Source organism: Enhydra lutris, unplaced genomic scaffold, assembly GCF_002288905.1.
Source record: "Enhydra lutris kenyoni isolate GAN:26980312 unplaced genomic scaffold, ASM228890v2 scaffoldscaffold21, whole genome shotgun sequence".
Lineage (NCBI taxonomy): Eukaryota > Metazoa > Chordata > Mammalia > Carnivora > Mustelidae > Enhydra > Enhydra lutris.
Window position 1 is genome coordinate 31,166 of NW_019154105.1, and position 22,259 is coordinate 53,424.

A 22,259-nucleotide genomic window follows, 5' to 3' on the forward strand; every position below is an offset into this window, starting at 1 on the left:
TCAAAGTCCAGATAACTAGGCTACAAAAAAAAGAAAAAAACAAACCAAAACTAGCTGCTCACATTCTCATTTCCCAGCCGTTCCAATCCAATAAAATATAGCTATGTCATTAATATGGAAAACAAACAATCCTTGTTTATAAGAAGAAAAAAAATTAACTTACCCCAAACCAGAAGAGGGTAGAGGAGAGGGAAAACAATGGACACACACTTAGAAATATAGAATTTATTTATATTCACTGTAAGACAGTTTCACATTTTGTACATGGTTACCAGAAGAGAGACAATACTCTCTGAGTTTAACACGGCATTACATTGCCATCGAACATTGCTTATGCTGTGTGAGTCGGGAAACACTTATTTCCCCTTTAAAAAATTTAAGGCTCAGTTTCCAAAAGGTAATTTTTCCACTTATTTTTCTGTTTAAGAAACTGGGAACATTCTGAAAGAAACCTCAAAGCGGTGGGGGGGTGAGGGGCAGCACACACCTGGCTCACTCAGACCCCCGCTGAAGACAACCTGACGTGTTGTTGTAAAGGGCTCCTCCTGTTTGAAAATATGTTTCAGTACAACATCAAATCAGGAGATAGGAGAGGCACTAGATATAGATCTTTAGTGTACAAACAAGGAAAACTTAAAACTCTATCAGCAGTTGCCAGCTAAAAGGATTTATTCAAAATTCACCTACCTATAAATGCACACACACAGTAACCTGCACACGCTTTTCTTTGGTACAGCTGACCAAATTGAAGTTCGCCTCTAACACACTAGTAAAAAAAAATATTTACATTTGCTTTCAACTTTCAGATCAAGTGGCCACAAATCTGTCCCTTCTCCTAAAGAACATCGCCCATTTTTCTTTTCGACCTTGCAGTAGAAGGTAACCATGGAGGGGACCTTGAACTGATGCGTGATCCCGCTGTTCAAGGGAATGAAGGGGGAGGTGAGGGGAGAAGGAGTGAGAAAATTAATCACGAAGAGAGCATGGGGGATTTTTTTTTTGAGAAACACAGTGAGTTCTAAAAGTGTTTGAGAAGCACTTTTTCCCTGCATAAGTATTTCCTTTGATTAACGATGACATCATCATTTTACAAAAGGCAGGATCTGTTTAAACTCAGTAAACTACCTTACAATTCATGAAGCTACTGCTATAGCAACAACAAAAGCCAAAACACCCCTCCCCCCACCGTTGGGTTCTGCTTCTGGCATAAAGAGGTAGAGACAATCCATCCTGTAGAAAAGATTAACAACAGCAAATAAACAAAAACAGTAAAACAAAACAATACTCCACTCCCTCGCCAAAAAAACCCAAAACATTCCACTTCTAGGGGCTGGTTCTGGGAAGCCAAACTTGATGACCAGGGTAGCACTGAGTCCGATTCAGAGAGACCCGTTGCCCACAAGCATCTTGCTGTAATTCTTCTGCTGCTCCTCCTTGAAGGTGTCCTTCACCTTTGCTCTCTTCAGCCCTCCATCCCTGTAATTAAAAAGGCAAATAAATAAAAGATACAGACCCAACAGTGAGTTAAAAAGCATGAGCAGCTAATACCCAGTTGTGCCATGACACTTAAATGGCAATGGGCCAAAGAACGCAGGCTTTGAAAGCAGAAAGACCCAGGTTTCAGTCTCTGCTCTACCACACACCACAGCGTAGTACTTTGGGGAAGGAGCAATCCCTCTGATGCTTGACTAGCATATAGAATAAAAAAGTCAGGGGTGCCTGGGTGACCCAGTCAGTTAAGTGACCGACTCTTGATTTTGGCTCAAATCATGACCTCAGAGTCAAGAGATCAAACCCCGCATCGGGCTCTGCACCAGGCACGGAGCCTCCTTGAGTCTCTCCCTCTGCCTCCACCCCCAGCCTCTCTCTCTCTCAAAAACATAAGTTAAAGAAATAAACAAAATACAGAACAATATCTCCCCTCACTTTCTTTTTAGAATTTGGGGTTGCTATACTCATATTTGGACTTTATATTAAAACTAGGATTGTTTACCTCTCCTTTCCCCCAAGGAAAGCAAAGTATGGTTTTCTTTCATCTAATCAACTTATGTCTTATGTCAACTAGAAAATCACCTGGAACACTTAAAATATACACACAAGTAATGGTGAGGGGACTGTACATATATGGGTAAATCACTTAAATATAGATGGGTTAATCACTATTCATATCTAATCCTATGTCTACCAAGTTGTATTTTCATTCAAAGCACTACATATTTCAAGTACTTATAATCTTCCATATTCCAAAACAGACTCCGAATAAAAACAAACAACAAAATCACAAATTGCACTGAAGCAGTGGTTAGTGCCCATGTAAGCAGCATTCCTTAATGCAGAGCCTGTGAACCTTTGAGCTCTGTCCAGAGTGGTAAAAACAGCGCTGCCTGGGTTATAAGGACTCTGCATACCTTTTCTTCTTCGGACCACACAAAGAAACAACAAAGTGGAAGCTCTGGGAGGAGACCGGATTTTAAGGGGCCACAATTTCTCTCCTAATCTAATGTCTTTGATTTTGAACTCCTGGGGCGCATGAACAGTGAATGTGCTTACTTCATATGGTGCCTGTTTAATTTTAACCCAGCCAAGCACGAATGTTTACCAAGTGCTCTCTGATGATGACGAACGCATCACAGGTTAGCCCATGAACTCAATGCCATGAAGACAGAACTTGACCGACAAACAAACGCCTGCCTGAACCAAATCCAGACTCAAATCCAGGACACAGCCCACAACAAGTCCTCGACTTGGAATAGACTGAGCTCCACACATCTTCCAGGGGCTCAGCTGGAGGAAATTTCCTTGAAACAAGGTTATAAATTGTTGTTAGCTCCCCAGAATTATCCCCCAAAGCCTCTTTTATCCAAAAGAGCTACCTCTAACTATTCACTGCATTTATGTGAATTCTGAATAGTAAGAACTAAGTGGAAGAGGGAGAGGCAGAAGAAAGGCCATTCTTTCTTTCCTAAGGTCCAGGCCAAAACTGACCAAAAAGCAACATTTGCCCCAAGCATCCTGACATTATTTTGAGGCAACTCTCCTAAGCACGGAGAAAACACACTGCTCTGAGCACCCCAACTGTGCCGTAACCCTTCTAGAGACTTTAAAGTTTTGCCCAATTCCCCTTTGCAATGGCAGCAGATTTGAGTTCCTAAGGAGACCAGCAGCCATATATATAAGGCTGTTTAAGATGATACAGTCGAGTTCCCATTTAATCTAGAAAAAAAAATTCATACCCAGTGTGTGAATGACACATACACCTAAAAAGTCAGTGAGTCTTTTTTGTTTTTTTTTGTTTTTTTTTTTTAAAGATTTTATTTATTTATTTGACAGAGAGAGATCACAAGTAGGCAGAGAAGCAGGCAGAGAGAGAGAGAGAGAGAGAGAGAGAAGCAGGCTCTCTGCCGAGCAGAGAGCCCGATGCGGGACTCGATCCCAGGATCCTGAGATCATGACCTGAGCCGAAGGCAGCGGCTTAACCCACTGAGCCACCCAGGCGCCCCTTTTTTGTTTTTTTAAAGAAGAAGCTAGGTAATTAAAAGTAATCATTTATAACAAAATTGCATACGGCCCAATAAAAGGGAATTGAAAAATTCTGAGGGTCATTTTTTTAAGGATTTTTTTTTAAGGATTATACTTATTTATTTGAGGGAGAGAGCGCACAAATGGGGATGAGGGGTGGTGGGCAGAGGGAAAGGGAGAAACAGACTCCCCGCTGAGCAGGAAGCCTGACATGGGGCTCATCCCAAGACCCTGAGATCATAACCTGAACCGAAGGCAAATGCTTAACCCACTGAGCCACCCAGGCACCCTCTAAGGACGCTTTCTGACAGATTCTGTTTAAGCCAATCCGAATGAGATCTGTCCTGTGGCTGGCTTCGCTAGGCTACTATCTTTCAAGGATTTCTTCCTCTCTTTGGTGTCTGAGGCTACTGTTCCAAAGCTCCAAGATTTTCATATGGCTTCAGGGTAGAAGCAGGGCTGAGAAGTCAGGTGAGAAAAAGCAGAGTAAGGAAATGAAAACAATGAGCAGGAAAGAGGAAGCCAGATGCAGAGTGAACTTGGCTCCCGAGGGCATTTATAAGTGAGGACCTGCGTAAGCTTGTCATTTCAGGGTGCTGTGGTATCCGTAATTTAGTTTCCCATATTTCGGCTTAGGTAGTGTGATACAAATGTTAGTTTCAACCTCTCTTGACCCTCATCCTGACCTCAGGGCCAGCCAGGTGTCCATTAAGTCAAGAACTCCCACCCCGGGGGGTCCACCAGGCATGGAATTAGACCACCCTGCACAGTGCCGCTCTAAGGTTCAGCTGTCTTTGTTTTCTATCAACTTCCTAAACCTTGTTAATTCACACAAGGAATTTTAGAAATGGGTTTTCACTACAGAAATTAGTGGCTTCCTAATTAGCATCATGGATGCCAGAAGCAAGTTTCCTGGGTGAAATGGGTTGTACTCAAGATGCATGAATGGAGGGCACCTGGGTGGCTCAGTCATTTAAGTGTCTGCCTTCGGCTGGGGTCATGATCCCAGGGTCCTGGGGTCCAGTCCCACATTGTGCTCCTTGCTCAGCGGGGAGCCTGCTTCTCCCTCTGCCTCTGCTTTCCTCTCCCACTGCTTGTGCGCTTTCTCTCTCTGACAAATTAATAAACAAAATCTTAAAAAAAAAAAGGTATATGAATGGATAAAATATTCTGGAGACATCCCCCAGCCTTGCATAAAGAAGTATAAGAATCCAGCTAGCAGGACGCCTGGGTGGCTCAGTCAGTGAAGCGTCTGCCTTCGACTCAGGTCATGATCCAGCATCCTGGGATCGAGCCCCACACTGGGCTCCCTGCTCAGCGGGAAGCCTGCTTCCCCCTCTGCCCCTTCCCCTGCTTGTGTTCGAAATCTTTCTCTCTTTCTGACAAATAAATAAATAAAATCTTAAAAAAAAAAATCCAGCTAGTCCTTATTAGTTCTTATTCCAGAAGTTTAATTTCTGAGCAGTCCTGGGTCCCTCTGCAGGTTCAGGAGTTCGTGGTTGAACAGGCTGACATCCTGACTCAGCCAAATCCTGCTCCGAGAATGTGACTCTAAGTGCCTCCAGTGAACTCTTCATGTGAAGTGTTTTGAAAACACCAAAAAAAGATAAACAGGGGGACTTAATAAACTTACAGGATCTGAAAGTATGATTCATCTCCCATTATAATGTAGGTAGAGTTACCCCTCACTAATACAGACTAAAAGTATATGCACTTCCCCAAATTCACATAGTGAAGACCTAACCCCCAGTATGATGGTATTTGGAGACGGAACCCTTGGGAAGTAATTGGGTTTAGAGGAGGCCTTAAGAGCAGTCACTAATCTTCAAGGTAGGACTAGTGCCCCTATAAGAAGAGACACCTGTGAGCCTGCTGTCTTCTCTCCCCCTCTCTCCCCAAATTCACACAAAGGCAAGAAGGTGGCCATTTGCCAGCCAAAAGGGAGAGAGAGCCCTGACCAGAAATCGACCTTGCTGGCACCCTGATCTCAGGCTACTAGCCTTCAGAACTGTGCGAAAATACATTTCTGTTGTTTAAGCTGCTGGGGCTGTGGTAGTTTGTTACGGCAGCCCAAGCTGACTAACACACTCACCTACACACAGCTTTCCTCAAACAAAAAATTAAATCCAAAGTTCCCATAACTAAAATATTTCACTTATTTCCTTTCAAGTCTTTAAGTTTTCTTCAACAGAGTCACAGAGAGCGTTAAGTATGAACAAGCCCATACAGGGCCCCTTGCTCCCAGGGCCCATTCCCCACCCCCAAATCCATTCTCACTTTCTTCTTCAGCAAAATAACCCTCTGTTTTAGCTAGACGTAGGGCCTTCCGGAACAAAGATGGCATTCGCCAGCCTTCTTATCACATAACTTGAGGTCGAGCCAAGAGGTGGAAGTGACACGCCCAGCACCCATCCCGGGCTCTTAAAGAGACGGCTTGGCCCCTACTTTCATTCCTTCCTGCAGGCCATTTTCTCCACGTGGAGTAGCGCTGGAGCAGGCGTCCAGGCCCCTGTGGCGGAGGCACACAGAGGGCGGGAGAACACGGAAGGACCTGTTACACCAGCCTACACTGCCCTTGTTTAAGCAAGAGGGGCAAACCTCTACCTTCTCCAAGCCATCGCCCTTCCAAGCCATCGCCCTTTTACGTAAACCACTGTCACTTTCAGCTAAGCCTCTGGCTAACCAGTACAATCAATGACATTATTGAAAGTGATTTTTAATAAAAAGAAAATGATAGTACTTCTGAAAATGTCTTACCAGGGAAGCTCAGTCAACCCTCCTTGCACAGCAATGGCGGACTTAACCCTGTTAGCAAACTGGACGGCGTCTTCTCCTTCCTGGGGAAAAGACAGTTACCAGCACATGGTGGGAATAGAGTTTCAAATAATTCTTGAATAAACATATCATAGTCTTCAGATTTGTTTTAAAATGTAAGATTCAGGGGCGCCTGGTGTCCCAGTTGGTTCAGCGTCTGACTCTTGCTTTCAGCTCAGGTCGTGATCTCAGGGTGGTGAGATCGAGTCCCACATCAGGCTCCACACTGGGCATGACACTTGCTTAAGAGAATCTCTCTCCCTCTTCCCCTCTCCCCGACACGCGCATGTCCTTGCGCTCTTTCTGTCTCTTTTTTAAAAAGTAAGATTCACATTTTAGCTCAGCACTGCTCTCAATCATAGCAAATATCATTTGTTCTATCAAGAAAATGAAGTACTGTATTGTTTAATTTGTATCTCTCACATACATATATTTATTATACCCTTTATTAGTCTTCTCCAACATACAACATCCCGTAATATCTGTAGGTTCACTAAACCAACAGCAACTATAAAAACAATTATGGAAAAGACTCTCTGAATACAAAATAGCCTGATTTGAAGAAATCTGAATACATTTTTTTTTCTTTAAATGACCCATTTGCTGAGAAAGCAGAAAGGAAGTCCATCTCTAGCTAATGGGGTAAGGGAGGCACCCAGGATTTTACGTAAGTTTTCTTGCCATGATCTGACTGGATAAAGCACCAAAGACCAGTTGCTACCTATAGATAGATACCTCTCTGGTCATGGGGGGCATGTACCACACGTCACAGACGATGGCCCAGCTGGTCATCATTCGAAGCAGGTAGCTCACCATGTTGTACTTACTACTGTTCCAAAATGCATCCCCAAACTGAGGATTATACTGAGAAAAAAGAAAAGAAAATACATCCCAGTTATGAACGAAGTGGTGGCCTCTCTTATCCGTATCAGTGGTTCCAAGATGACAAGCCAAACATCTCTATCAGACCCCCAGAGAAAGAGAAGCTACTTTGTTTGACAGAAGGGATTGAAGAAGTAAACCAGGCCAGCTAACTCCTCTGACCCGAACCCCAGAGTGCTGCAACAAGAGGGTTATCCCCCCGAGTCCAAAAGATCTGTCTCCCCACTTAACTGAAGGTGGGCAAAAGTAGGCACCATAACTGTTTTGCTTATTACTCACTGTGTCTTCATTACTCAATATGAAGCCAGGCACCCTATCCCCTGGGACCTGTCTGTACACATATCCATAGATAGAGAAATATCCAGCAAAGAGGGCAAAATGTAAACAGTTGGTGAATCTGAGTAACGAGTACACAAAGGCCTTGAGGAAGACCTTATACACAAGAGGTCTTTAGAATTCGCTGGTTGGCTAAATAGTTCTAATATAATGACATCACAATTTTTCCGCCAACCAACTGTGTGACTTGGAGGCAGATTATATGACATCTCTGAGACTCGGTTTACAAACTGAGAAAGTTTAAAGTTGTGGTTTCTAAACATTCTGGCTTAGCAGAAAATTATAAATCATTTTCTTCAAATTACATCTAACACAGAATGCAATTATGTAAAACAGATTTGAAAAAAGAAAAGATAGATATAGAGAAAAGGGAATGGTGGGGGGGGATGTAAATCAGTACAGTCACTAGAGAAAACAGTGTGAGTCCTCAAAAAATCAAAAATGGAACTACCACATGATCCAGCAATCCTGCTTTGGGGTATATAGCCAGTGGAAATGAAAACAAGATCTTGAAGAGATATCTGTACCCCCACAGTCATTGCAGCATAGTATTCATAAGAACCAAGATCTGGAAACAGCCTACATGTCTGCCAACAGATGAACCGGGAAGGGAGATGTAGTATACACACAATGGAACGCTACTGAGCCTTGAGAAAGAAGGAAATGCTGACATTCGTGACAATAGATGGACCTTGAAAGCACCATGCTAATCATGTAACTCAGAGAAAGGTAAGTTCTCCGTAGTATCATTTATAAGCAGAGTCTGAAAGAGCTAAGCTGACAGAAACAGAGACTAGGACGGTGGTTCCCCGGGGCCCAGGAGGAGAGCGGACGAGGTGGAGGAGCCGGGGAGATGCTGGTTGAAGGGCACAAACTTTCTGTTCTAAGGTAAATGAGTTCTGGAGACCTAATGCACAGCATGGTGACTATAGTTAGAAACACTTGATTATACACTTGAAAGTTGCTAAGAGAACAGCTCTTAAATGTTCTCGCCGTAACAAAGAAATAGTAATTATGTGATCTGACTGAGGTGTTCGCTAAAACTCTGGTGGTTCGCTAAAACTCGTGCAGCAAGCACTTTGCAGTACGTAAGTGTATCAAGCCAACATATGGTATACTATGAATTTACACAATGTTACATGTCAATGTATTTCAGTAAAGCTCGGGCAGGGAGAACGGTATACAAGTGCTTGTTATTCTTTCAGATTTTAAGGTTGAAGTTATACCAAAATAAAGTTACTGAGTCACTGCCCTTTTGGGGGAGGCCAGGAAGGGGCATCTGTTTTACCTTAATTGCAACTGGATGTATGGTTCCTCCAATTTCAAAGCTTCCCTTTTTAAACATCATGACTGAAGTGTTGTTGATGCAAGTCCCTGCAGAGCAGTGGAAAGGAGGTGGTGAATATTTTTAAAGGTGGGTTTTTTAAACAAATTTTATTTTATTTTGTTTTATTTTATTTTGTTTTGTTTTGTTTTGTTTTATCTGAGAGAGAGTCAGTGAGAACGAGAGAACACAAGCAGGGGCGGAGGCAGAGGGAGAAGCAGGCTCCCCCACTGAGCAGGGAGCCCGATGTGGAACTCAATCCCAGAACCCTGGGTTCATGACCCGAGCCAAAGGCAGACACTTAACTGACTGAGCCACCTAGGCATCCCTCAAACAAATTTTAAAAAGGAATTATTTTGATATAAAATAATCTAAAATATTCAAATCATAGCAAAATCATAGTTTACTATCATTTAGTGAAACAGATCAATCCCTGCTTAAGGAAGTAATTCAACAACTCTACACAGTTTCGTAACAAAATTTTACTTTGTTATTAAATGCTCTAGAGATAGAACTTCAGCATAATAGGTGACAATCTCAATACTTTAAAATAAGGATCTTTGAGGCCCCTGGGTGGCTCAGTCAGTTAAGCGTCTGCGTTAGGCTCAGGTCATGATCCCAGGGTTCTGGAATCAAGCCACACAACAGGCTGCCTGCCCAGCCAGAAGTCTGCTTTTCCCTCTCCTCCCACTTGTGCTCTCACTCTCTCTCTCTCTCTCTCAAATAAATAAATAAAATCTTTTACAAATAAAAAATAAAAATAAGGACTTTTGAAAAATTATGAACAATACCTGTCCAAGTTCATTACACAGAAATGAGTTTTAAGATCAAAAAGGCACCATGACTTCCAAAAACAAAAACAAGAACAAAACACCATGATTTCCATCGAATGTCAAAAGGAAGCAAGGGATTACCAGCCCAGAGAAGGGCAGCTCATTCCTAGGGGACGGCAGAGATCTGGACCAAGAATGCCAATCCAGAACAACCCAAGTCCTCTCACGCTTTTCGTGCCAGTTGTTGTCAACTAAGGTTTGGTCGGCAGCCACCCTTCCTTACCTTCAGGAAAGATTAATATGGGTAGTTTTTTCTTATCAGCAATGTGTCCTTTCAGTCTGTGAAGAAAAACAACAAGTCAAAATACCACCTTCATAAAGGTAGAGGTTCAGTCCTCGTTGGTCTTCCCCACATTCTACCAGCACAAATACAATTATACAGCAAGAAGGAGGGGAAAATAAGACATAATTAAAGGAAATCAACTCAAACTGGCCCTTTTCAAAAAAGCCGAAGGTCATCTGTACTATTTCAGTTGCTCTCATGTCGCAGCTAGCCAACTTCAGTGCCTTCTGCCGACTCCTAACAAAGGATTTGAGGTCATCACTGACATGGACTCCAGGGCCCCCATGTCAGGAGGGTTGTGTCCTTTTCCATGTACTTATATGTTTGTCATCTGAAAATGGGAATACCGATTGCTGGACCAGTCGGCCTCATGGCCATTAAGTACACAGAAACTCCTTAAATCAGTAGGCTCAGCTCTCCTCTGACACGGACACCATAAAGCTGAGAAGGGGCTTCCGCCTTGAGTCCTGCCTTCCGTGGGCCAGCCCTGGATTTCCAACTGCTCTCCAGGCGCTGGAAGGCTCAGATAGAGACTTAGAGCCATCAGTGTCCCACTCAATGCTAAATACTCTCCAAGTGGGGAATAGTTTCACTGACCTTAAACAGATTTCAACAAGGACTTTTCATTTTACTCTGAAAAGTAGGGCACGCCTTCATGTTTCTAGAAGCAATAAACCATAGGACCTTCAGTTAAAGGCCTCAGACAAAAAGCTATTTCCCAATAAAAGCTTCTGGTAGCTCATCTCTATTCCAAGTCCTCAAGCCTCCTTCTGTTTCATAAAGAGCTTTAGCTCTGTCTGTCTCTAGATGGACTTAAGTGAGAACGGACTTCTGGCAAGAAATCAGCCAACTCTTTACTCAGCAAAACAGGTACGAATTATTTAACTTTCAAGGTAGTAATTTTTAATTCTGAAAACTCAGTGACTGGTCTATACCCAAGCCACAGCAACACAAACGCATGGGCCTTCTAATCTCATACTTCCTGCTATGACTACAGGCTTAAAATTTTTAAGAATGTAGCTAGGACAGGTGATTCAGCAGAAAAAGCTAACCACAAATAAAACTCCACATATTTTAGGTTTAATCCTTAGTACTGCTCTGCCCTCTTTGGCAGGAAAGCCAAGATTTATCAGATTTTATGCTACCCCAAAGGATACTGAGTATCCTTTGTCACTGCTTTACCTCTTAGTGACCAAGTGTCGATCCTTCATTTCTGAGCGTTCAAACCAGACATGTGGACAAGCCTTGACCATAGCTCTCTGAATAATTCCCATCAATCCACCATGGACCTGACCGACCTAAAATACCATGAGACAAAAAGAAACATGTAAAGACACACCTAGGCAAGGAAAGCTTTTTTTTTTTTTTTTTTTTTTAAGTACCAGTAAGCTCCTATTCCCCATGAAGAAAAAAGACTGGCCTTCTTCTACTGACTGAAGTTCTTAGTCTAATCAAAGGGCGTGAATGGCCAAACATAAGCACAAAGTCTTCTTTAGTAGCACCTTTGAATTTGAAGCTTAAAATACCCTAGCTTGAAAAAGTAGAAGTCTTCCAACTTAGTTAAGATAATAGAAAGGGAAATTAAAACTACCCTGAAACCACTTCTCACTCATTACACTGAAAAGGACTCAAAAGTTTAAGACTGCAATGCACTCTGAGCCCAGGCTGTGGAAATCAGCACCCCGCACCTAGGGGGCTCTGCAGGACTCTTGGTTCTGACTCAGGTCTTGATCTCAGGGTCCTGAGATCAAGCTGGGTATGGAGCCGGCTTAAGGTTATCTCTCCCTCTGCCTCTGCCCAGCAACCCCCCACCCTGCCCTGCTGGCACCCTATCTCTCCCACAAAAGAAGGGAAGGAAGGAAGGAAGGAAGGAAGGAAGGAAGGAAGGAAGGAAGGAAGGAAGGAAGGAAGGAAGGAAGAAAGGGAGGGAGGAAGGGAGGGAGAAAATGGCACTTATTCCTTGCTTGGGATGGGGGAGATTCTAACACCCACAGAAGGAAATTTGGCAATACCTATCAAAACTACATAAACATTTATCCTTCAACTCAGTAATTCCACTTCTGGGAATTTACCCTGAAGATATACCTCCAAAAAATGAAAATACATACGCACAAGGTTTTAACTATAACAGTATTTGTAATTTCAAGATATTGGGAACCATCTAAATGCCAAACCTAAGAAATCAGATGAATGAACAATGCTACACACACAGAACAGAGTGCCATGTGCTGGGAAAGGACCGGGGTTGATCTCTACGACCGATCAGGAGTGATTTCCCAGAGATACCGGGCTGGGGTTTTCTTTGGTTGGGGTTTTAATTTTTTTTTATTTGTGTATAGTTGGCACACAACATTACCCTAGTTTCAGGTATACAACGCAGCGACTGAACATCTCTATACACCATGCTAAGCTCACCACTCTGGCGATACCACTAAGTGAAAGAAGCAAATGCCAAAGAGCAAATATAGTATACTGCCCTTTGTGTAAAACAGAAAGGGAAATATATACATATATTTATTTCTACAAAAAGAGAAGAAGTCCAAAGCAGTGAAGTTGGAAATCTACAAGAGTAGGAGGGAACAGGCAGAATGGAGGTGGGCGGAAAGGACACTGTTATGAGTAGACCCTTATTGTTTAGTTTTGACATTTGGAAGCTCTCCAACAGTAAATCAGCAAGGACGGGACTAGCAAACCAAAACAAATGAATCCGACTGTATTTCAAATGAATAAAAGAGCAATACTGAAGGAAGGGGGGAAAAATCTAAGAAATGTATAGAGATGGTATTTGACCATACACCCCCCATCTTTCTTCAAGGAGAACTGCTAAATACCCTGGATTTTTTTTTTTTTTTTACAACATTTGGTTTTGGAGTAAAATAAGAGAAGCAATTCTGAAACAATTTTAGATGTATCAGAGGATCAAGAAAATAGGCAAATATGTCAGTACTGCTGGGAACCAAGGTATTCAGTATGAGTAAAGGGAGATATAGATATGGATTGGGGGAAAGCAAGAAAGAACCTGTGTATTACATGAGCTGATACAGACCCAAATTTCCGATATTATATTAATGTTAGAAATAAATACTAAATATCATTAAAAATAGACATACTTTACACACATTTTTATGTAGAGAGAGAGAAAGCCAGCACATGAGAATGCAGATGGAGCCAACAGAGCAAAAAACCGACAGGGAAACGTGAATAAAGGCATGTGAATGTTTATTATTACAACTTCTCTATGACTTAGCAAATACTTCTAATTTTTTTTTTTTAAAGTAGAAGTCTTTGTTTAGGAGGAAAAAGACTCTAAAAAGCCACTGAGAAGAGATCTTGAATATTGTTCAGATATATAGTTTATGCTTAGCCAAAAGAGACCCGTGTGACCTCTGGAGGTCAGCAGTACAGGCTCCTCCCACGTCTTCCCTCTCCAGCCTTGGATTTAAACCTGAACTGGCTTTCCGTGTCTCTCACTCCACCCACTGGAAAGTTAGCAGGGGCTATTTTTTTCTAAACTCTGGCTAGTATAACTGCAGTCCCACATAATCAAAAAGCATAGAAAATTCCAACAGAATTCTGAGGGCTCAGTCACCCTGGAGTTGTATTCAACTTTTTGTTGACCAGGACACAGAATGAATATGGTCCCAGAAACAGAAAATCGTAATTTGGCAAGTTGGTTAAAATGCCTAAACCTCTGCTTTCTCATCTGTAACAAAATATCAGCCTGAATCTCGCTGGATTACGGGGAGGTCACACACAATGTATGTGAGAGTGCTTGTCCACATAAATATAAGGAATTACTATATGCACCCAGAATGGTGCCGGGTGTATGTAAGGATCCTACCAAGGACTGTTAACAGGACGGTCCGTGAGTGGGCTTTTAAATAAAATTGTGCTTGTATGACGCATGTGAATGTCACTGTTCTTCTTAAGAAAGGGTACATACTATTAACTGATTCCTAACCCAAAAAAGGTTAAGAACTACCAATTCCCATAAGCCTTTATCTAGAAGTAGAGTTTCCTTGGATTCAGAATGGGCTCCACAACTTAGACAAAATAATGGATAAAATGTGGTTGCCCAAGAAATATCTATCTGAACTTATTATTTTAGACGAATTAACATTCTGGCAATAAATTAAGAGCTTTTACAATGGCTTTCAAATCCCCTCAGTGACTAAGAAAGGCAACATAGTATATATATTTGTCTCTCTTGCTTGATCTTCACTAAAAAGTCTGATTTTTTTTTCAGTTGTATATGACTCCCTGAAGGAAGACAAAACAAATTGGCTGGTAAGGGATTTGCACAGCTCTAAGGAGGAAGACTTTAACGTCTCCAAGTGTTATTTATTAAACATTAAAGGGATCTTAGAGAAAAGAGAATCAACCTTGCAAAGTCCTCCCAAACTCAAGTATGTCTACATTTCACGAAGTCAAAATTTTTACTACCTTTTTTTAAATTTATTTTTTATTTTTTAAAGATTTTTTTTTTTAACTTTTAAGTCATCTCCACACCTAACGTAGGGTTCAAGCTCACAACCCCAAGATCAAGAGTCGCATGCTCCACTGATGAGCCAGCCAGGAGCCCCAGACTTTCTACTACCTTAGATATAATAGCTTAATGGCTCCTTTCTTTCTTTTCTTGCACACGTAGTGTTCGTTTCATGTACTCCACAACTTACACAGCTACGGCAGAATAACCCAGTCACTTTCTATATAAAAGTCTCTAACGTGTGCCAAAATAAATTAAAAGTCTGAACAACCCACAAAAGATGCAATTACTTAAACGGTCACTGAGCTGCTCTTACCATGGCATAGCATCCATCCGTGGTCAAGATCAAGACATCTATTGGGGAAGTGTGGTTGGCAACACAAATGCCCCCCTTCTGGGGTCTGTACTGCCTGTAATTACAAACAACGGTAAAAAAAGTAAACCTGGAGAATTGTCATTACTTTGCAGAACAGCTTCCATAGATTCATCCTATTTTGCTTTAAAAGGACATTAAAAAAATACAGTTTCCAAGGATATGGTCCCATCTTAAAAAGGTTACCTCCAGGCAGTGTGATGGGAGTGGGGTAAGAGTCCAGGAAAAGGGGCCAATGACTTGCCCTTTACACATATTTACATTTTTTTGTAATTGCCCATTTTCCTTTTATAATGAAAAAGGATGATTTAAAAATCTTCGACTGAGTTACAAAGATTCCATAAATTTAATATTGTGATATACAAGTTTCACTCAAGTACTTCCCTACAACTGCAGTCTTCGTAAGAATCACCTTTCATAGCCCCACAGTGACCCACAGAGTCGACTTACTGTAGTTTCCTCCCTCCCATCCCCTTAAACAGAGGTTGGCAAACTTCTCCTATTGAGGGCCAGATAACAAGTATCTGAGGTTTTGCAAACCAGCCAATCCCTGTCAAAACTACTAGACTCTGCTGTTTTGACACAAAGGCAGTCACAGACAATATATAAATGAATGAGCATGGCTATGTTCCAATAAAACTTTATTCACAAAAAAACAGATGGCAGGCTGCATTTGGCCTCTAGGCCCATAGTTCAGTTGCCGACCTCTGTCCTAGAGTTCAACCAGTATTCGACACTAATGAAGCAAAGCAGTCTTCATTGGCCCAATACAGAAAAGAAAGAGAATCAAATGCGTAACAACTTTAGCATGCTTTCCTTAAAATTAGAAGAAATTCTATACATAATAAGTTGTGAACTCTCTATGGAATTAAAACACCTTTTCCATAGATAGTATCTCTTTTAACCACAGTTCTACCAAAGCATTTTCTTCTACTCCTCATCCCCAAAACTCCCAGCTCAAAGACCAAATCATGTAATTTTAGAAACGTAAGGGGCCTTTTATGTTGGTAACACATGGTAAGGCCAAAGAAGATAATGCCTCCCTTCCACAAATGAGGCAGAAAGATCCAGTCAACAAAAAAAGAGAGGCTTTTCTAGAACTTTTAAAACAACGAAGTTAAAGGGAAAAGAATAAAAGTGAGTTAACAGAAGAGTAATTCAAAAGCAATCAAAGTTACTTCAGTCGGCTAATAACTTCAGTCAGGCGCCATTCTCCTCCACTGTTGGGGGTGAGGGACGCAGACTGCAGTAATCTGTCTTCAGGCTCAGTTATGGAACATCGGGATGGCGGGACTGAGGCTAGGAAGCAGGCCTCAAGGGCTAACGGTCCGTCCTCCTTCCCCCCACACTGCAGGCCTGTCAACGGCCTCACTTTTTAACCAAAAGACCCAGCTCACAACCTGACTCTACCACAAACTAGTCATGTGACCTCAGCCAGCCAGTCCCGGGGCTTCCCCTGTTCGCCTACATGACAGGACAGCAGTGCCTGCCCAGGCGGACGACCTAGGAGAAGCACGGGCCTGGCCTGCACCCCAGAAATGCCCAATTATCAAGGGTCATTACATTATTATGTGGTTCCTTCAGCAAATGGATGGCTTTTTAAAAGTGTTTCATGGGGGCGCCTGGGTGGCTCAGTGGGTTAAGCTTCTGCCTTCGGCTCAGGTCGTGGTCTTGGGGTCCTGGGATCAAGTCCCGCGTCAGGCTCTCTGCTCGGCGGGAGCCTGCTTCCCCCTCTCTCTGCCTGCCTCTGCCTGCTTGTGATCTCTGTCCGTCAAGTAAATAAATAAAAATCTTTAAAAAAAAATAAAATAAAATTGTTTCAGGCAAGACTGTTACGTCTGTGACGCTCTAAGCAGCAGGGACGAACATACTGGAAGTACGCTGACTTCACCTGCTTCTTCTGGGTTTAGGGACAGAAGGCAGATGGGAGCCCACAGACACTCACTTGTTGTGGTAACGAATGGAGCCGGAGAGCGCTCGCACACAGATGCGGCAGCAGGTCAGGTGGACCAGTTCACTCAGCCAGTTTTTGAGGCTGAAAGAAAGAGAAAATGGTTCGTGGTAGGCACTCCTAGGAAACAAAACAATAAAACCCTCGATGTGCTCCTTCCAGCAGCCTGTGTTCCTAAACACACGCACCGTTCACTTCTTAAAGTCGCACTGAGTTGTTTAGGACAAAACTCCAATGGAAAATAGCTCCCACCCGACGAGACTACCAGGACAGATTCCTGACCATGAGAAGCTGAGGCTTCCTCGGTCTCAGCCCGGTGAGCCCGACCACGTGTTTCCTTTCCCGCCTTCATTTCCCCCTTGAGGAAGAATTTTTCACCAGGTACACGGAAGTGTGATGGCAAATCAAATACAAACTATGGATATGAAAGACGCCAAATTTTAGTAAGTGTGTCAAGGCCATAAATTTGATGCAATACGTAGGGATCAAATATTCTTCTGGTGGACACCGCTAAAGGAAGGGACCATCCTATTTACGGCTGAGTGGACGGGAACTTTTCACCTGCCGTCTGGCAGCTGCCCAACAAGTGTGGTTCCTACAACCAACAAGCTGATCCCAGTGAAAGCCAAGGTAACCCTGAAAAAGACAAGTAATGCAAAAGTTAATTGCACGGTAAGGGGCCAAGGGAAATAACGGTTCATAAATCACGAGACTGAAAATAAGTTCTATTCCCAACACACTATGGAATACGGTGCTGACAGTAAAAGAATTGAGTAAATCTATAGATTCTGACATGGAAGAATGGTCCTGGGTACAATCTGAGAGGGAAAAAAAGCAAAATAAATTTCAAAATAACATGTAGAGTATGATAGCATTTTTCAAAATAATACCAAGCACAACATACAGGTGTATACAGAAGGCCTAGAAACTTACTCACAAAACTCTCAAACTCAATCATGTAATCCTCCCAGGGTTAAACAGGCTTGTGAAAGGATAAATGAAAACATTAGCCCTTTTGCTTTTCTGAATTATTTTGTTTTTAAATATACTCATATTAACTTCTTGAATAATATAAGAAAAAATTTTTATATTGTATGAAGGACTCATGTTGAAAAGTAGTTACCTTACTTTGTCCAGGATACACTGGTGGGCATAGTATGATTGTACCTATCTTCCAAAGGTCTAAAAATAACTTGCTCTTCTGTGTTTTTTAATGATGGGGGGAGATACAATTCAAATTTTTCTCAAAATTTGTGACATCTATGAGAACTCTCACATTGGCTTACTTAAATGGGAAACCAGAAGTTTTTATTTTTTATTTGCTTTAAATTTAAAATTTAGTGCAAATAGCAGGAAAAGCCCTTTCATAATAAGAACACCAAATTATAGCATCATGTAGAAACCCTTTAATGCAAGTCTGTGGTCCTTCCGTATGTTCCTGCTAACATAGAAGGGGTTAGTAACAAGGTGACTCAAAATACCACTAATCTCCACATAGACTCTTTCTATTTTTGAAAGGTGCTTTTAATATTCACTTAATATTCATTTGAATCACTTCAAAAAGAAAATAGTTATTTTCAGAAATGTAAGCAGAATTACACAAAAAGATGATAAAGAGATTTAAAATCTTTCAAAATAAATGGGGCTTCCTTATCAACACATTGTTAAGGCGTTAAGCCTCATTAAAGTCTTAAAAAAAAAAAAAGCAAAAACTTTGTTAAAGTCTTGGCTTAAGACCTTGTGACAGAGCAATTTGAAGGTCAGATTCAGTTTTCTTCCAATGCCATATTTTCATGCTAACCACAGATGCAATAACTAAATCCCCGTTTAATTTCATCTACCAATTTTGCAAAAGTTTTAAAATAAAGGTTTGCTACCTTTCCCTAATGAGAATCATTTGTTCCCACACATCAAGTCAGACGGGGATACCTTTGAACACGTTTAACAACTGGGTTCAAACTACTGCAAGTTTTTATTTGCTGGATTAACAGGCCAGAAACTTCTGGTTTCCCGTTTAAATAAGCCAACTTGAGAGTTCTCATAGATGTCACAAGTTCTCAGCCACAGTCTGTTTTTTAGGAGTTTTACTGAGATACAATTTCCCTAGAATACAGTTTCCCCATTTAAAGTAGTCCATGGTTTCGGCATATTTACCAAGTTGTGCAGTCATCAACACAATCAATTTTAGCACAATCTGCTTTTTGAGTGGTGACGTTGTAGCAATGGCTCATCTTCTAAAGCATGCACACGGCTGTTCCTTCACCCTGAAGAGGATGTATGAAGAGTGGGAGTCTCCATTCTTCTCTTGCCTCCTTCTTCTTGGGTGCTTAAACGACTGGCTTATCCTACATCTGTGGTTTCTTTGCAAGAATCTTCTATGTTACTTCTTTAGTTTGTGAGTGCTAGATTAAACTATGCAGATCGTAGAATCATAACACTGTTTGCTGGCACCCACAGCAGGTGAAAGCTAACAGACAAACGAGGGCATCTCAAATACTCAGTCTTGCAAAAATCCTCACTCTTCCCTCCGGTGGCCTTGGATACAGAGCCTGGCTCACGGGCCAAGTGCAGATGGAAGAGCGAATCTATACAGTCAACTTTACTGAAGCTGCATTTCTTTTTTCAGAATAAAAACAGAATAAATGGAAGCTCTAACTATAAGCCTAGAAATGTCTAATACATAAAAGTGCAACTATGTCCTTCATGCATACAGAGGGACAGTCCTGCACTTGCTCAGAGTAAATGAACACCCCCTCAGTTGGAGAACACTGGCTTAAGGTTCAAGCAAAAGTATATGTGAAAACCTGAATTCCACTTTGTTAGCAGAGCTGAGATCATTTCCAAAAGACACACTGTGCCCCAACTGGCAAACCGGCAGTATGGGAAAAAAAAAAAAAAGCCACACAGAAAGAACTTAGAAATGTGCCTCTGCCTATACTTAAGCAATCTCTTCAGTTGTAATAAACCTAAATGAGGCAAGTGTAGGCCACCCTAGGGAGGGTCAAACGGTTCCAAGTCCTGTGCCAATTTAAGGGGGCTGAGAGCAAATGCCTGGAAAGCTGTGTCGAGAGGGAGCCAAGGCTACGTCCAGGGAAATTAAGCAAGACCATCCGCAGGAATACTGTGACTCGTGCCTATGCCTACGACCCGCCGTCGCCATGCTGGACACACTCTGGCCACCTGCACTCCGTCCACAGCCCAGCGTCACTCTGCTCCTCTGAGGTCTCCACGGTGGCTCCAGCAGACCACACCGGAAAGGACTCCTCATCGGAGGCGTTCCTGCTCAGAGCCAGAAGGTGACACAGGGGAGCTTGTAATGAGAAAAGGGAATCATGACGGAACTTGGTGGAACAAACTCCGTCCTTTAAATGGCTTTCTCTCCCATGCTAACCACTCTCAGTAATCTTTTCTCTCCTATGCAACTGTGACCTGCTACAGACCAGCGAGGAAAGGCAGTTACAGTTTGGCGGACACTCTGGCGAATGCAAAACCAGAAATCCTCTCTTCTTTTCGCCAACTTCCCTTTGCCGTCTATCCTCTAGTGGTTTATGACCGAAAGAACAAAATGGATCCAGAAGGACATTTATTCGCTTCTGAATACACACCTTCATTTGGGGAAAAAATGTGAAAGAACAGATACTTCGCATGTTCCTGCGGAGTCCCAGTTGGTGTTTTGCAGGTAGGAAGGGGTGAAATCAGTGCCCTAATACTCTCCTGAGGCCATCACATACGTGATTTAAAAAGAAAGCTGAACCAATGATACCGTCAATCACTGGGCAGGAAACATACCTCAGTGGTAGCAGGACACAGTAGCGCACTAGGACGCCCAGCACCCACACCGTGGTGAGCCGCAGACTGATGTACTGGAAATTCATGTTGGTCCTTGTGAGGAGATTCCATGACACCAGCTCCTCTGAGGAGAACCTCTGGGTCACTTCATCTTCCACAATGGCTTCCAAGCCCTTCTTGGAGAAATAAAACGCGTCAGACAGCTCAAAGTCCCTTCCTCGCAGACCAGAGAGCCCTTTTTCCATGGGTGATTCATCTCTTTGGATAATACCTTAAAAGAAAGCATCAGGACATGAGAAAATGCCGTATGACACAGGAACCGAGCAATGGGGCAACTTGGTGCAGAAGACAGTTCAACAAACTTTGTGGGTAACATGAAGCAGATTTCAAAAACAAAACACAAGCAACTGCAGCGGGCGAAGAGGCGGAATCAGTCAATCTGCATAAAACGATCACTACCCAATGCACTCAGTGCCTTACAAAGAAATCCGGTCCTCGATAGCCCTTTTCTTGTGTACTGCCTCCCTACACACCGTTAGGGAAAGAAGTTACAAAACAAACTCTCTCCAAGCATGGATCTAGGCTGCATAAAAATAAAACCTTCTGTTTTCCCCGATAAAAACCATAACGCCAAAAGAAAGCAAAATGGCAAAAGGTATTTACCACAAACGGCAAACATGGCAAATGCTGATGTTTCTAATATGTACAAATGATTTTCTAAGAAAATCAGTCTCAAGGTCACAAACCGAATTCACAGAAACATTAATAGTTAACAGACCAAAACCTCTTACTAGCGAAGAAATGGGAATTAGACAAAGATTGCCCTTTTTACATCATCAAATCAGCAACATTTTTGTTTAGTGATAAAGGTTAATGACAAGTATTTTCATACTCAATTTGTGTGAACGTGGAACTAGAATTCGTAGCAAGTTTGTCAAAATCCCTTTCACATGAAGAGACTAAAAACACGTTCACTGATGATTCAGTGATTCCAATTTCAGGAATCTAACCCAAGAAAATAATCAGAAATCTAGACAAAAATATTCACTGTAGCATTTTCCGTTAAAATCGACCCAGACAGCATGACACAACGCATCTAGTAAATACTGTAGTTAACACCTTAATGTTACGTGGAAAAGTAAAAAGCTAGATCTGAAACTATAGTTTAACTAACTTTGGGAAAAGATACACATAAAAAAAAATGCCAAGAAGCCCACATTAAGTGGTTAACTCTGGGCAATATGATTAGATTTTCCTCTTTATGCTGTTATTATCTTTCCCATAAAAAAAATAATTCGAAGATTTTTAAAGTAGCATAAATTTTATAAATTGAAAAAAATGATCACTGCCACCCAGTTCTGACTACTAAGTAAGACTCACAGATGAGAGGATCTGTAAATAAAGAGCAGCTATATATACAATGACATAACTGTCCAATCTCTGCTCTGGGGTGTGTTGCAAAGGAATTTACCTCCTAAATTAGAAAAGCCTTTCCTTTTGAGGTGGAGATTAAGATATTAAATTCCCTAAAAGAAGATCCCCTCTTATTTCCTCACTTTCCAGTTTACTAAGAAATCAGTGAGGAGAGTGGAAACTGCTGTATTACCTATCCCCTGGAGAACATGTACATGCATCCATAGAAGGAGAGGTGATAATACAACATTTTTTC

General features: G+C 41.9%; 1 protein-coding gene across 1 annotated transcript in view; it reads right to left on the bottom strand.

The window, feature by feature from the left end:
- Positions 1 to 210: 210 nt before the first annotated feature.
- LOC111149009 (glycerol-3-phosphate acyltransferase 3) overlaps positions 211 to 22,259 on the bottom strand; it is a 50,816-nt gene continuing 28,767 nt past the window's right edge. The window contains exons 3-12 of the mRNA XM_022505885.1: positions 20,591 to 20,861; positions 17,363 to 17,437; positions 16,796 to 16,885; positions 14,794 to 14,887; positions 11,174 to 11,289; positions 9,932 to 9,987; positions 8,840 to 8,925; positions 7,069 to 7,197; positions 6,277 to 6,356; positions 211 to 1,476 (exon numbers count right to left, since the gene is read on the bottom strand). Coding sequence (XP_022361593.1) covers positions 1,380 to 1,476; positions 6,277 to 6,356; positions 7,069 to 7,197; positions 8,840 to 8,925; positions 9,932 to 9,987; positions 11,174 to 11,289; positions 14,794 to 14,887; positions 16,796 to 16,885; positions 17,363 to 17,437; positions 20,591 to 20,861 — 1,094 coding nt within the window. The 3' untranslated portion in view covers positions 211 to 1,379. The remainder of the gene's footprint in view (positions 1,477 to 6,276; positions 6,357 to 7,068; positions 7,198 to 8,839; positions 8,926 to 9,931; positions 9,988 to 11,173; positions 11,290 to 14,793; positions 14,888 to 16,795; positions 16,886 to 17,362; positions 17,438 to 20,590; positions 20,862 to 22,259) is intronic.